The sequence below is a fragment of the Sciurus vulgaris genome (genome assembly GCF_902686455.1).
Source record: "Sciurus vulgaris genome assembly, chromosome: X".
NCBI classification, from domain to species: Eukaryota; Metazoa; Chordata; class Mammalia; order Rodentia; family Sciuridae; genus Sciurus; species Sciurus vulgaris.
The window spans coordinates 36691870-36707262 of NC_136471.1; the positions used below are offsets into that span (position 1 = coordinate 36691870).

A 15393-nucleotide genomic window follows, 5' to 3' on the forward strand; every position below is an offset into this window, starting at 1 on the left:
TGCCTTAGATATACTGCAGTCTTATTTCTACTGTGCTGTGACTGCTGTTAAAATGACCACTCTGCCAGCAGACCAAACACTGTTTGAAATTATAGCACTCCATTCTATTATAGTTTTTAAAAAGGGATCTTTTCGCATTTGGCAAGCCCAAAAGAAAATGGATCCATGTTACTTGGCAAGGTACTGAATTACAGATTTTATTCCCGAATAACTATATTGACCTTCAAAAATAATTCCCTTTTTTCTTTAGAGATAGAGGTTGACATATGTTCAGTACTCATTTTTAACCTGGATCATAAGTTTCTAATAACATATGTTTAAATAAGAACATGTGTAGGTGATAGAAATCATTATACTTTTGTTCTCTGTTGCTTTCAGTCACGTAGGTAGAGTTCAAACGTACACTTGAAAAATACTTAGAAGGTGTTAAGTCATAGTGCTTTATGTAATTTTGTACTGATTCTTTTTGTCATGTTTCTTTCTCCGTCAGTGGTTGTTCCTTTTATTAGCTTTGAAATAAGTTAGGAAATTTCTGTTTTTATAAAGCTTTTAGCCGCTCATCTCGCCAGGAATATGGGGTTGCAGATCCAGGATTTACAATGAGAAGAAAGATGGAACACTTACGGGAAGAACGAGAGCAAATACGACAACTTCGAAATGTAAGACTTACCTTTAAGACTTGCTTTATAGAAACGGTTTAACTTGGAAAAATTCATAAGCTATATGGATTTATTTTCAATGTTCTTGACAATTTTTGATTATATAACACTTAGTAATAGAAATATATAATATATGCTTAGATGAAATATCTGATTTATATCCATTTCTTTGTAGAATCTTGAATCCAGATTAAAAGTAATTTTGCCTGATGACATTGGAGCTGCACTGATGGATGGGGTTGTTCTTTGCCATTTAGCCAATCATATAAGGCCACGCTCTGTAGCTAGTATTCATGTACCATCACCAGCAGTGGTAAGTTTTGATTACAGTCTCTTAGTTCTCCAAAGAAATGTTAGAAATACTGAAGTGCCATAAGAAATCAAACACAGTGCTCAAAAGTGGCTGGACAAGGCATTTACTGCTGCCAGGAGGGCGTGCTAGAACCTGTCTAGTAGGCACACGTGGGTGGGCAGTCCATCTGCTTTCATCCACAAAGCAGTGCTGCCCTTTGCCCTGATTGGAGGAACCTGGGGTTCCAATCTACATGATTAGCTAATTTTAAAATTGGGGTGGGCAAAGGTAAGGGCTGTAATAAATATGACTACAGTTGGATCCAATTAAGGCTAAATACTAGATTCTAAAAATGGACCACTGGGCTTTCTATTTCTCACAGGAAAATATAGCTTCTTAAAGCTGTCTTTAAATAATAGAATGTACCTCAACACATTAAAATTTCAGTTTTGGTTAAGTTCTGTATAAAGATGCTTGAAAATACATCTTTCTTTCCCCAACCTTACTTTACAGCCCAAGCTGAGCATGGCAAAATGTCGAAGAAATGTAGAAAATTTTCTCGATGCTTGTAAAAAGTTGGGTGTCTCACAGGTAATTATTTATCCAACAGAATGATTATTTAAATATTCATTTGTTGCATGTAAATTAAAGTCTTCAAAATAGCAGTTACTAATGTTTTCTGAATATGAAAAATCATAACCTTCTCTTGGTGTTAATCTCCCCACCAAACCAGAGGCTTGGCTGCCCACCAAATCCATATTGCAATCAAGAGAAAAATGATATTAAAAGAAAAAATGATTGGCATTAGTGTAACAGTGTTTTAACCTTATTTAAAATGTCAGATCAGAAATGTTAGTGTATGTTATGATAATATCTGCAATGGGCAAACTTTGAAATTTGTACAAATGAGCTTGTGTTTCACATAATAATTATAGTATTATAAAATTAATGATTAAACTCTTATCCAAATTTAAGGTTCTATTACTTGCTGCTAACCCAAAGACTTGGGAGACTAAAATTAGTGGAAGAAAACAGGTTTATTCAAAGCCAGCCCCAAAGAAGACAGAGAGGCTTCCTCCCCACCTCAAATTTCTATCTCTGGGGACTCAAAGGCATGAAGGGCTTTTGTGGGAGAAAAGGAGGCCATGTGAGGTAATGGGCGGGTCTTTCTTTCCTGGACTCCTGTTTTCTTCCTCATTGAAAGGTATCCTGACTTAGACCTCCTGGGGCCAGCATCTGCCATTTTCCTTTCAGATACCCACTTTGCTTTTCTGCAAATCAGTTCCTAGAAGCAAGGAGAAAGGGGACATTACAGAGGCTTCTTTCAGAAGTTCAGAATACGTAGAAAAAGGGTGGGTACCTTAAAGATTAGGGAGGGGAGGTGAAAGCAATTCTGTGAAAGACATCTTTCCAGGAAGCTGATCTGTTACAAAAAGAGTATTGTAAATAGATAACAAAAATGTTTAATAAAAATGTTACCTTTAAGGGGCTGGGGCTATAGCTCAGTTGGTAGAGTGCTTGCCTACCATGAAACAGGCCCTGGGTTTAATCCCCAGCACCACCAAAAAAAGGAAATAAAAGTTACCCTTAAAAAAAAAGAAAAAAACTTAATAAACCTAATCTCAACATGACTGATTGATGAGGGAAATCACATTGTAAGCAGAACACAATCAATTTGTGCTTGTTAAAATCTTTTGAACAGTGTCACCGTAATCTTAAGATTCCACTTTCGCCTCGTTCCTCAAGTGAGCAAATATAATGTTCATGTAATCCGGGAATTATTGTGAAATTCAGTAACTACAAGCTGTTCTCTAAGTTACCTCTTCTCTGTGTTTAACATATGACATTTTAAATTTTTAATTCTTAAAGATCCTGGTTAGTTCTTTTTCACATCCTTTCTTTTAATGAGAAAATAGAAAACTTAGGACAGTTTTTTCCAGCTACTATTATATTACATTTATTTTCTTGTTTTGCATTTTCATTTACAGAAATGGTAACATACAATCTTTTTCATTTAATTCTTTTTGTTCTAGGATATTTTCTAGTTTTTAACAGCCTTACTGTGATGATAATAAAATAAAGGGCATGTAAACAAAGTAGGCGGTTTGATACATTTTGGGGTATGTGGTGCTGGGGTGTTGAACCCAAGGCCTCACACATGCTAGGCAAGCACTTCACCATCCTCAACCCTGATAAATTTCGATATATACATACACCATGAATTCATCATCACCATGAAAGTAATGAACTTATCCATTATCTCCAAAAGTTTCTTCCTCTCCCTTTGCAATCCTTCCTTCTCCAGGCAAACACTAATTGGCTTTCTAACATCATAGATTAGTTCGCATTTTTCTAGAGCTTTTATATTAATGGAATAATACAATGTGTTTGATGTTTTTTCTTTCTTTCACTTGACATAATTATTTGAGACTTGTCAGTTTTGTTGCATATTTAAATAGGCCTTTCTGTTTCGTTTCTGAATAGAATTTCACAATTAGTTGATCCATTAACCTGTTGGAGAACATTTGGGTTCAGTTTTAGGGGCTATAAAAATAAAGCTGCTATGTACAGTAGTATACAAGTCTTTGTATGGATATTTGTATTCTTCAATTTTTGGTAAATACCTAGCAGTGGAATATCTGGACCAACCTTTAGTGGGTAGGTGCTTAACATTTTAAGAAAGTACAAAATTCTCTTCTAAAGCATTTGTACCATTTCACACTGCTATATGGGATTCAGCAGTATACGAGATTTCATATTCTCTGTATCCTCACCAATTCTGTATGCTTGACCTTTTTAAATTTTTAATCATTGTAAATAGGTTTGTATTGACTTCCCAATGCAGTTTTAATTTGCACTTCCCTGAAGACTAACGATATTGATCATCTTTTCAAGCGCTTATTTGCCATCTGTATATCTTTTTTTTGGAAGTGTATTTTCTAATTTTTTATCTATTTTTTTTACTATAACTTACTTTTTTGATGTATAGTTTTCTAATATTTGTCTATTTTTAAAATCGAGTTGTTCTTCATAAATTATGGACAAAGTTTTTTATCAGACCTATGACTTGCTTATATTGTATCCTAGTTTTTGGATTGTCTTTTAATTCCACTTAGCGTCTTTCAAAGAGCAGGAATTTTAAAGTTTTGAAGTACAGTTTGTCTTTTTTTGTCAAACCTAAGGTGAAGTTCTTTTTTCAGTCTGGGATTGGGCTCATACATTGATGGTTCTTTTAATATCTTTCCTGAAATATAATTCACATACCATAGCATTTGCTGATTTGAAATATACAATTAAACAGTTCTTAGTATAGTCATAGAATTGGGCAGCAGTCATAATAATCTAAGTGTAGAATACTTTTGTTGCCCTAGAAAGAAATCCCTTACCCATTAACTATCTCTTCCTGTTCTGTCTCCATGTATTTGCTTATTCTGAAAATTACATATAATGAAATCATACATTATAGAGTCTTTTGTGTGTGACTTTTTTCACTTAATGTTTTCCAGTATAATGTTTTCAAGGTTCATCTATATTGTAGCATAAAATAGTACTTTATTTCTTATTAACGTTGAGTAGTATTCCATTGTATGCATATACCACATTTTGTTTATCCATTTATCAGTTAATGGACATTTGGGTTGTTACTATTCATCATTTATTATGAATACTGCTGCTGTGAACATCTATGAACACATTTTCATTTGAACACCTATTTTCAGTTCTCTTTGTTATATACCTACTAGTGGAATTGTTAGGTCATGGTAACTCTATGTTTATCTTTTTGAAGAACTGCCAAAATGTTTTCCAAAGTGGCTGCACCATTTTACATACCCACCAGCAATGAGTTAGGGTTCTAATTTCTCATCATCCTCACCAACAGTGGTTATCGTCCACCTATTTTATCCTAGCCATCCTAGCAGGTACAAAGTAATAACTCATTCTGGTCTCAATTTGCATTTTTCTAATAGTAAATGATGTTGAACATCTTTTCATATGCTTATTGATAATTTGTGCATATTCTTTGAAGAAATGTGTATTCAAATCCTGTGTAATTGGATTATTCATTTATTGAGTTATGGGTGTTCTTTACATATTCCAAATACAAATTACTTATGAGGTATAGGATTTGCACTTATTTTCTCCTATTCTGTGGGTTGTCTTTTCACTTTTTTTTTTTTTTTTTTTTTTTTTTTTTTTGGTACTGGGGATTGAATTCAGGGGCACTCAAGCAATGAGACACATCCTCAACCCTATTTTATATTTTAAGCAACTCTCACTGAGTTGCTTAGTGTCTCACATTTGCTGAGGCTGGCTTTGAACTCAAGATCCTCCTGCCTCAGCCTCAGGAGAGGCTGGGATTACAGATGTGTGCCATTGTGCCCGGCTCTTTTCACTTTCTCAATGTTATCATCTGCAGCACAAAAGTTTTTTATTTGATGAGCTCCAGTTTTTCCTTTTTTCTTCCATTGCTTGTGATGTTGATAGTATAATTGAGAAGACATTACCTAATCCAAGGTCATGAAGATTTACACCTATATTTTCTTCTAAAAGTTTTGTAGTTTTAGTGCTTACATTTAAGTTTACGATCCTTCTTTTAGTTCAGTTTTGTGCATGGTGTGAGGTGTTCCAAAGTCATTCTTTTGCATGCAGATATCTAGTTTTCCTAGCACCATTTGTTGATAAAATTCTTCTTCCTTCCATTGAATTGTCTTGATACCCTTGTCAAAAGTTAGTTGACAGTAAATGTAAGGCTTCACTTCTGAACTCTCAATTATTTCCTGTTGACGTTCTTTATTTTGGTACCATAGTTTGAACCCAGGGGTGCTTAAACACTGAGCCACATCCCCAGCCCTTTTTTATGTTTCATTTAGAGACAGAGTCTTGATAAGTTGCTTAGGGCCTCACTGAGTTGCTGAGGCTGGCTTTGAACTTGTGATCCTCCTGCCTCAGCCTCTTGAGCTCCTGGGATTACAGGTGTGTGCCACCTTATTGTTGATTGTAAGGAAAGCATTTAGGCTTGCATCTTTTAGTATGATATCAACTGTGGTTTGTTTTGTAGCTGCTCTTTCATGAATTCAAGGAGTTTCCCTGCATTCATTTTTTTTCTTTATGAGTATCCAATTTTTCCTGCAACGTCTGTTTAAAAAATCTGTTCTTTCTTCATTCATCTTCCTTTGCATCTGTATCAAAACCATTTGTCCATTTATCTGTGGGTCTATTTCTGGATTCTTTGTTTTGTTCCATTGACTTTTTCCCCCTGTGTGTACATTGGTAAAACATTTTGCTTACTATACATTTTGAAATCAAGTAGTATTAGCACTCTAACTTTTCTCTTTGTTTTTATAACTATTTTGGCTATTCTGGGTCCTTTGCATTTTCATATAAATCTAGAATAGTTTGTCAACTTCTACACAAAAATAAAAAATTAGATTATTATAAAAGTTGTGTTTAATATATAGAACAATATAGGTAAAATGATATCTTAACAATATCATGTCTTTCCACACACCAAGTATATCCTTACTAGGGTGTTCTTTAATTCCCTCAACAATTTTTTATAGTTTTCACTATATAGATCTTGGATATTTATCCTGAAGTATTTTATGCTTTCATATTTTGCATATTATTTTATGTGATTATTTGGTTATAATTTAATATTTTATTCTTTGTTTCTAATATATAGAAATATAATCAGTCTTTATATATTAATCTATATTTTACAATCTTGCTAAATTTACTTATTAGTGTTAGCAGCTTTTTGTAGATTTCACAGAATTTTATACATGGTTGTTCATGTTTTCTATGAATAGAAACAGCTTTTCTTCTTTCTTTCTGATGTGAATGTCTTTTCTTTTCTTGCCTGATTACCCTGGCCAGATATCCTAGCACAATATTGAATACAAATGGCAAGCATGGACATCCTTGCCTTATTCTGATTTTTTGAGGAAAATACCAGTCTTTCACCCTTAAGTATGATGTTAGCTGTGGGTTTTTCATAGGTGATCTATATGAGGTTTAGGGAGTTCTCTTACATTCTTAGTTTCCTGAAATTCTTATCAAATGGATCTTGGATTTCATCAAGTACTCTTTCTTTATCAATTGACATGAGCATGTTATTTTCATTTTAGTCTGTTATTATTGTAAATCACATTGATTTTCAAATGTTAATTCAACCCTCCATTCTTCAGTTAAACCCAGCTTGACCATAGTGGCTTTTGTTGTTGTTCATGGTATTGTTTTTTATGTTTTCGGATTCAGTTTGTTAAAATTTTGTTTAGATTTTTGCTTGTATGTTTATAAGAATACTGGTTTTTAGTTTTCTTTTAATGTCTTTGTTGGTATTAAGGTAGAACTGACTTCCTGGAATGTGTATTCCTTCCTCCTCATTTTTCTCAAACATTTGGGTAGAATTGATATTATTTCTTTTTAAAATATTGAATTAAATTTATTAATAACCTATCTAGGCCAGGAATTTTCTTCTTCTGTTTTTCTTTTACTGCGTTATTTATTTAGCAGTACTGGGGGTCTAACCCAGGGTTTCACTTATGCTAGGCAAACATTGTATCACTGAGCTACATCTTCAGCCCCAGATGTCTTTTAAAGAAAGATATATATATATATATATATATATATATATATATATATTCTTAAGTATATATATTACTTGTTCTAATTAATTATACATGACAGTAGAATGCATTTTGACAATCATACATAAATGGTAGTATAACTTCTCATTCATACAGGGTAATGATGTCTGATTCATTCTACTATCATTCCTACCCCATGCCCCCTCCCCTCCTTTCATTCCCCTCTGTCTAGTCCAAATTACCTTTATTCTCCCCTACCTATTATGAATTAGCATCTACATATCAGAGAAAACATTTGGCCTTTGGTTTTTTGGGATTGACTTATTTCACTTAGCATGATATTCTCCAGTTCCATCCATTTACTAGCAATTGCCATAATTTCATTCTTCTTTAAGGCTAATATTCCATTGCGTATATGTACCACATTTTCTTTATCCATTCATCTGTTGAAGGACATCTAGGTTGGTTCCATAGTTTTGCTGTCGTGAATTGAGCTGCTATAAACATGGATGTGGCTGCATCACTGTAGTACGCTGATTTTAAGTCCTTTGGGTATATGGTGAGGAGTGGGATAGCTGGGTCAAATGGTGATTCCATTCCAAGTTTTCGGAGGAATCTTCATACTGCTCTCTGTAGTGGTTGCAGTAATTTGCAGCCCCACCAGCAATGTGTGAGTGTACCCTTTTCCCTATATCCTGGCCAACATTCATTGTTGCTTGTATTCTTGATAATCACAATTCTAATTGGAGTGAGATGGAATCTCAGTGTAGGTTTGATTTGCATTTCTCTAATTGCTAAAGATTGGACCAGGGATTTTCTTTGTGGAAATGTTTTATACTACAGTTTAAATTTCTTTAACAGAGATCTATTCTGGTTATCTATTCTTATGTGAGTTTTGGTATATTTTATCTTTCAGAGAATTCATCAATTTCTTCTAATTTGTCAAACTTATTTTTATAAGTGTTTATAGTATCTCCTTATTATCATTGTACTTGTAGAATATATTGTGAAGTCACTTCTGTTATTACCGATATTGCTAAGTTGTGTATTCTCTTTTTCCTGATTGACCTAAATAAAGGCTTATGAATTTTTTTTAATTCTTCTCAAGGAGCTAAATTTTGGTTTCCTTTTTTTTTTCTATCATTTTCTACTTTTTACTCGATTGTTTTTCTCTGTCTTCTTATTTCCTTATTTCTGTTTGGCATTGATTTAATTTGCTCTTTTTCTAGTTTTTAAGGTAGGCACTGAAGTCCCTGATTTGAAACATTTCTCCTTTTCTAATTATACTCTTCAGAGGTGATTTGAATAAGTGTGCAAAATACTATAAGAGCACTAAATGTAGCACTGAAAATGGAGATGAGAAAATAGTTTTTAGGGAACTCTTGTTATTAATTTTTATTTACTTATTTTGAAGTACAGGGGATTGAACCCTGGGGCACTTTACCACTGAGCTCCATCTCTTTTTTTTTTTTTTTTTTTTTTTTTAATTCTGAGATAGGGTCTTGCTACACTGTTGAAGTTGTCCTTGAACTTGCAATTCTCCTGCCTCAGCCTTCCAAGTCTCTGAGCTTACAGGCATGTGCCATGGTGCCCAGCATAGTTTTTGAGAACTCTTTAAAGATATCATCAGTAGTATTTGATGAACTTAGGGAGTAAGGAAGACAGGGAGGACTATTATGATTCCTTTGTTTATATCAGTAGAGATTTAATAGTCTTTAACTAAGATATAAAATACAAAAGGATAAACTAATTTAGTAGAAGTAGTTCCGTTGTGGACACATTGGACATCTGTTTGTCTAGTTGCATTTGCTTGATAGAGATATTTGGGGAGGAAATGAAGATTTGGAAGTTATTAGGATGGAAGGGATAGTTAAAACTAAGAGAATAAATGAAAATACCAAGGAATGAATACAATGTAAAAAGAGAAGAGAGTGACAACAGAATCCTTGGAAGCATTTAGGACATTAGAAGAGGATCGGTGAAAGCTAATGAAAACTATTACACATTAGCTGTCAGAAAAGTTGAAGAAATAAGAATGAGGGCATACAACATAAGGAAGAGGTAAGGTTTCAAGGAAAGCATTAATTAAAGGCTCAAAAGGATACAGCAGTCAAGTAGTCATGTGCAACATTTAATGTTTAGGAAGGCATTGGTGATTATTTTACTAGAATAATTTTAGTGGGCAGATTCTTTACAGGTTGCTATAAAATAGCAGTGGTTGAGTAGTGAATGGGAAATACAGAAGTGGTGACATACCTTTACAGATATTTTCTGTGTGGAGGAGGTTCAGGTGTAAAGTGATAGCATTTCAGACAAAGCCAACCTCTGTAATCCTTTTCTTAGTATAGGTTAACCAAAATACATTTTAGAGTACAGCATTTACTAGAAAAAACCGAATTGTCCTTTTTTTTACTTGAAGTTTTCCAGAAAGTGTATTTTAAAAATCTGGTTCTAAGAGCTGGGGATGTAAGTCAGTGGTAGAGCCTTTGGCAGCATATGTGGCCCTGGGTTCCATCCCCAGCACTGCACACAAAAAAACCAATCAGATTTCAACTTAAGTTTAACCACACACCAAAATATTGAATGTTCAAATATCCTTTTTTCTCTTCCAGGAAAGACTCTGTTTGCCTCATCATATTTTGGAAGAACGAGGTCTCGTGAAAGTTGGTGTCACGGTTCAGGCTCTCCTTGAATTACCTACAACCAAGGCATCTCAACTTTCTATGGCTTGATAATATTTTTTTAAATTATAAGTGTGTAGTTTCATTTATTTGAAGTGATTTCAGAGATCTCAAATTCATGAATAAAAATGTCCTGTCAAAAATCATTTGCCTTAGGTCAAGCCTTAGGGTTTTTACAAAACTACATTAAAACATCAAATTGAAACTTTGAATTGCCCAAGCTTCTTTTGGGGGAAAACTGGATTAATTTAATAAGAGCTTTTGATAAAGTCAAATTCTCTTTTTACTGTCAGTTAATAACCTTGATTATTTTTCAAAAATCAGATTGATACTCAACTTAAAATATGTATCCAATTTAGTAATCACATTAAGTTTAATTTTTTTACATCATAACATACTAGTAAACATCTGGAAAACAGTAATCATTTTTTAGCAATTTAAAACAATTCTATATTTGAGTTATTTAATACACTTCTAATTCTAGTTTATACACAACTTCTTTCATCTTTGTTCTTAGTTTTCTAGAAAAAAAATGAGTAGGAAAAAACAGAACTCTGGCATTATATTAAATTCTTTTAGTATTATAGGTTGGTGCCAAACTATTTTCAGTTGTACTGTAGATTGTTTACATGTGAAGTGCCTGTGTAATTGATGACTCTTATAATAGTCTTAAGCATTTTTGCAATTTCTTTTTTGTATCAATAGAGTCAACAGAACTTTAAACTATTTTAGTAGGTTTTGTAAAGTCAATACTATGTGAGGATTTAAATGTGCCTCACATTGTAACATTGTGGTTTTTTTAGTTAGTCCATTACAGTTTTCCTTAAATTGGTTATTTCATGTTGTAAAAAAACAAAGCAAAACAAAAACAAAAAATGTTAATATGCTTAATTTATGCTATTTAATTTTGCAAAACTTAATCATTTTTAAAGTGTATTATTTGAAGAGTATTTTATTTCTGTATCAAAAATGTTACACAAAGCAGTAAGATTTTTGAGAACAAGTGAAGTACTAATTATGAAGGACATTTTGATAAAACTGCCAAAGTTTGGATTTGTATCTTGATTTTCAGGAACATTATATTAGTGCTGCCTTTAGCTATATTCAGAGAGCAGCAATTGAGGACTAAGTTTTTAATCAAAATCTGACCATTTGTGGATCTCATACAACTATGCTCCTCAATTAACTTGATGTTGAGTTAACCACAGACTGTTCCAAAAATATTTTCATGAGATACTATGTTATACAAAGTCCTTGTTTGACTTAGAGATGGAAAAATTTATGTTGGTAGTAGTGCGGGAATTTTTCAAAAACATTACTGTAATGAATAATTCATTTTCCTATAAAAGAACCTTAATTACTTTTGTAATAGCCAAGCATCATATCTTAAGTATGTGATCATTTGCACTTGTTACCTCTTAATATGGATGCAACTTATTAAAAATGTTGGCCTGGGTATTTCAAAGGGTATATATAAAAGGTAAAAACTAGTGTGCCAAATGGTATAGTAAGGGTTGATTTAGGAACAACTCTACTACTTTTGATCAGTTGGCATGAAGCCATATAATTAAATTTTGGCTTTAGAATGCAGATATTTACACTCCCCAAGGGTCAGATTGGAGCTTTTAAAGAAGTAAAGCTCCTTATGACTGTAAGGTTTAAGAATTAAATTATTAGTAATTTATTACTTTAAATATTTGAGCTAATTATTCCTTTTCAGTTGTGTCTTTTAAAAAACACAAAAAACAAACTTCATTGACATGATCTCCCTAGTGAAAACTTAGATTATATAAGTAAGAAATGGCCAGTACATACCTTAGTTGATGAGTCTCTAATTTAGAAATTTGACAGTGGTACAGATTAAGTAACCACCAAAACCTACAGCAGTCATTCATATTTCTTTCATAGTTATCATGCTATAGAATTTTTCTTGTTAATCTAGTATTAATTATTTTACAAGTATTTTCCTATTTCATATCATTAAAGGAGTAGTGAAATCGTAGGCCATTCCCTTATTGCATTTCCCTTGTCAGTTAATTATTCCTTTAAAGAGAAAATACACCAGAATCTTTTTGCTAATCAAAATTCCAATTAAGGTGGGTCCATCTGAGGTCCATACCATGACATTTCATTTATTGTTGTGTCAGAAGGCAGCGCCACCTCTGCAGCAGTTTCACAAATCCCCGAGGACAACATTATACCAAGGTTCTGATGTATTTCTTTTAGTAGTTTTTATGTGTAAAATTTATCCTAAATGTTTTTATTGTTACTACATATTTACTTCATCAGTTATTGAATTAAGAATGATTTTCTTTATTTGAGTGAGTTTGTGATTTCATGAGGGTTGACTGATCAGACTAAAATTTTTCTTGGACCCTAAAAAATTCAATAGATAGCTCTTTCTGTTTAATTTTATGGCTATGGCACAAGAAAGAAGTGATGTTGGATATGTTACAATTGAAAGAAGGAGTAAAAATGCATTGCCATTTGTTTAATAATTATCTTTATAGAATGCTAGTTTAATGACTTTTATAACTGAATTTTTTGAAGAATTCAGAAATGTTTGTATTGCTCACAGATCTATCATAATGGATTTTCTGATGCATTTAAAAGTAAATGGACACTAAATGTATATTACCGATGCAAACTGTGGATAAAGTTGAATGAAAAAAATTTAGTCTGGGATTTATTTTCTCATTATCAACTCTACCCATCACAGCACCTTTTTTGTTTTTTAAATCAAAGGAGCCGGTGTCTATATTCCCAAGTGTGGAAACAGGCTTTGTAAGGATTCCATCAGACTTTGAGAGGATATTCAGAGTAGGTGGTTTTAGTTAGGTGCAGTGGTGCACACCTGTAATACAGGTACTTGGTAATTGGGAGGCTGAGGCAAGATGATCTTGGTCTCACAAGTTTGAGGACATCCTGGGCAAAATGGGTATATCCCATCTCAAAATTAACATAGATTGTTTTAAGGGTCCAGATTCCTTTACATTATTTTTCTTTTCAGTAGATAAAAGTTTCTTTAGAAAGCAATAATTTTCTAGGATGTCTTCACAAAGTAATATTACCTTTATGTAAGAAAAACGCTATATAATGAATGTAAACAAAAATTATATAAAATTTAAAAGTAAGCTGGGTGTGGTGGCACATACCTATAATCCCAGTGGCTCAGGAGGCTGAGGCAGGAGGATGGCAAGTTCAAAGCCAACCTCAGCATTTTAGTGAGGCCCTAAGCAACTCATCAAGACCCTGACTCTAAATAAAATAGAAAAAAGGGCTGGGGATGTGGCTTAGTGGTTTAGTGCCCCTGAGTTCAATCTCTGGTACCAAAAAATAAAAAATAAAATTTTTTTAAAAATTAAAAGTTGAATAGGTCAAATTGTGATTTTTTTTTTTTTTTTAATTACAGATTTTAGTGCTAGGTATATGACTGAATTGCTTATAAGCCCTTGTGATAAGAAATACTATCATTCATTTTCAAGTAGTTCTAATTTTTTAAAAATCCACATATCTTATTAAAATAACTATCATTTGTTTGTAATTATGATTGAGTCTAAAAGTAAAAAGTCATTCAGGTAAATGTTATTTCAGGTAATATTGTACCCTAAGCTCTCAGATTTAAAGAAATACTAAAGTGAGTAAATACTTGGCATAAGGTGTTTGAAAACTATTCTATCACAAAATTTTGAATTATCTTTAGATGATGGTACTAAGCTTGTTTTCTGCTTTAGTAAAGCTACACTTCTGATATTCTACATGAAATGGTCCTAGAATTCTCAGGCATCTATAGCATCCAGAGCGCTCCAAAGGACTGATGCATTATTGTATATTAGATTAATTTGGAAGTGCCCAGATATCTTCTGAAATTGGTAAATTGGGAAATAGCAAAAGCCATACATATGTTTCTTTAGGTATTTTCTAGTCCTGTGTTATAAAACGTGAAAACATCCCTATGCTCATGAATTTTCACAGGTGTGTGTGTCTATTAGCTGTTTTAGCAAAATAAAGTCTTGCTGTATTAGAAAATCAGAGTTTAGAATGACTATTCTCTGACATAAGTAGTTATGAGAATTTTGACATAAGTTATGAAACATAAGATATGAGACATAGGTTATGAAAATTCTGACATAAACATTTTAGGATAGAAAATTACTAATTAAATAATTTGAAAGTTACTAAAATGAAAAGAGAAGATTCTTTAAAATGTGGTTATTTTTAAATTTAAGTTTTTATATAGTATTTTCTTCATTTCTCAAATGAATTATTTTGATTACTCCACCTTATGACATTAGGGAAAAATTATTTTTACTGTATTCCATTGAGATATATCAATTATTCCATTGAGATATATCAATTATCTACCACAATAGGTGAGAAATGTATTGGCTTTCTACTTATGTAAATACATAAATAAACTTTTCAATAGCAATTTGAATTTTCTAAATCTTTATTCAGATATCTAAGTCATTTCTAATGCAAATAAATACAAAGTAATATCATATAATTTATGAAGTAGTGAAAATTATGCCTTAGGACAATGATTCCTAAACTTTTATATATATAAACTTTTATATACACACACACATATATATGGATCAAATACAGGTCAAGAACTGGACTGGTCCAGTGACTTACTAGAGTAATAAGGCCTCATAGTTTTTCTAGTGTGATAATAATATCAATTTACTATACATAGTAGTTTGGTATTTTGACTGGCGCTTTAGATCTTTACAACAGACAGTTAACATTTTTAGTAGGTCTGTATTTAGGACTTTATGAGTTTAAAAGGGTATACTTTCTGTTAAGATTAGTACTGTTTCATATTTCACTTTCTTTTTAAAACACGTGTGCACGTGCGCGCGCGCGCGCCTGTGTGTGTGTGTGTGTGTGTGTGTGTGTGTGTGTGTGTCTGTGTCTGTGTGTGTGTGTATGGTCCTGGGGATGAAACCCAGGGACTAGAACTTGCTAAGCAAGCACTCTACCCCTAAGGTGAAACACCAGATCCTAAAAACACTTTACATATACATGGCCATAGAATTTTCAGGGTAAAGGAAATTAGTTGCATGAATAATATGTAATTATAAAATGGTCATATATAGCTAGACAAGTTAATGTCATGTTACATTAACAATATTACAGCATAACAATTCCCGCTTTTGGAATGCTTG

At 32.7% G+C, this 15393-nt stretch overlaps 1 protein-coding gene across 7 annotated transcripts in view; it reads left to right on the plus strand.

Annotated features, from left to right (window-relative positions):
* Nucleotides 1-14351, plus strand: part of LRCH2 (leucine rich repeats and calponin homology domain containing 2) — a 126747-nt gene extending 112396 nt beyond the window's left edge. For 4 of the 7 annotated variants that reach the window (XM_079124468.1, XM_079124467.1, XM_079124469.1 and 1 more), the window contains 4 exons: nt 547-659; nt 835-972; nt 1465-1542; nt 10154-14345. In XM_079124468.1, the coding sequence (XP_078980594.1) occupies nt 547-659; nt 835-972; nt 1465-1542; nt 10154-10273 (449 nt within the window). In that variant the 3' untranslated portion in view covers nt 10274-14345. Of the gene's footprint in view, nt 1-546; nt 660-834; nt 973-1464; nt 1543-10153 lie in introns of all 7 variants that reach the window. The other 3 variants (XM_079124470.1, XM_079124471.1, XM_079124472.1) reach the window with 2 other exon arrangements.
* The last annotated feature ends 1042 nt before the right edge of the window (nt 14352-15393 follow it).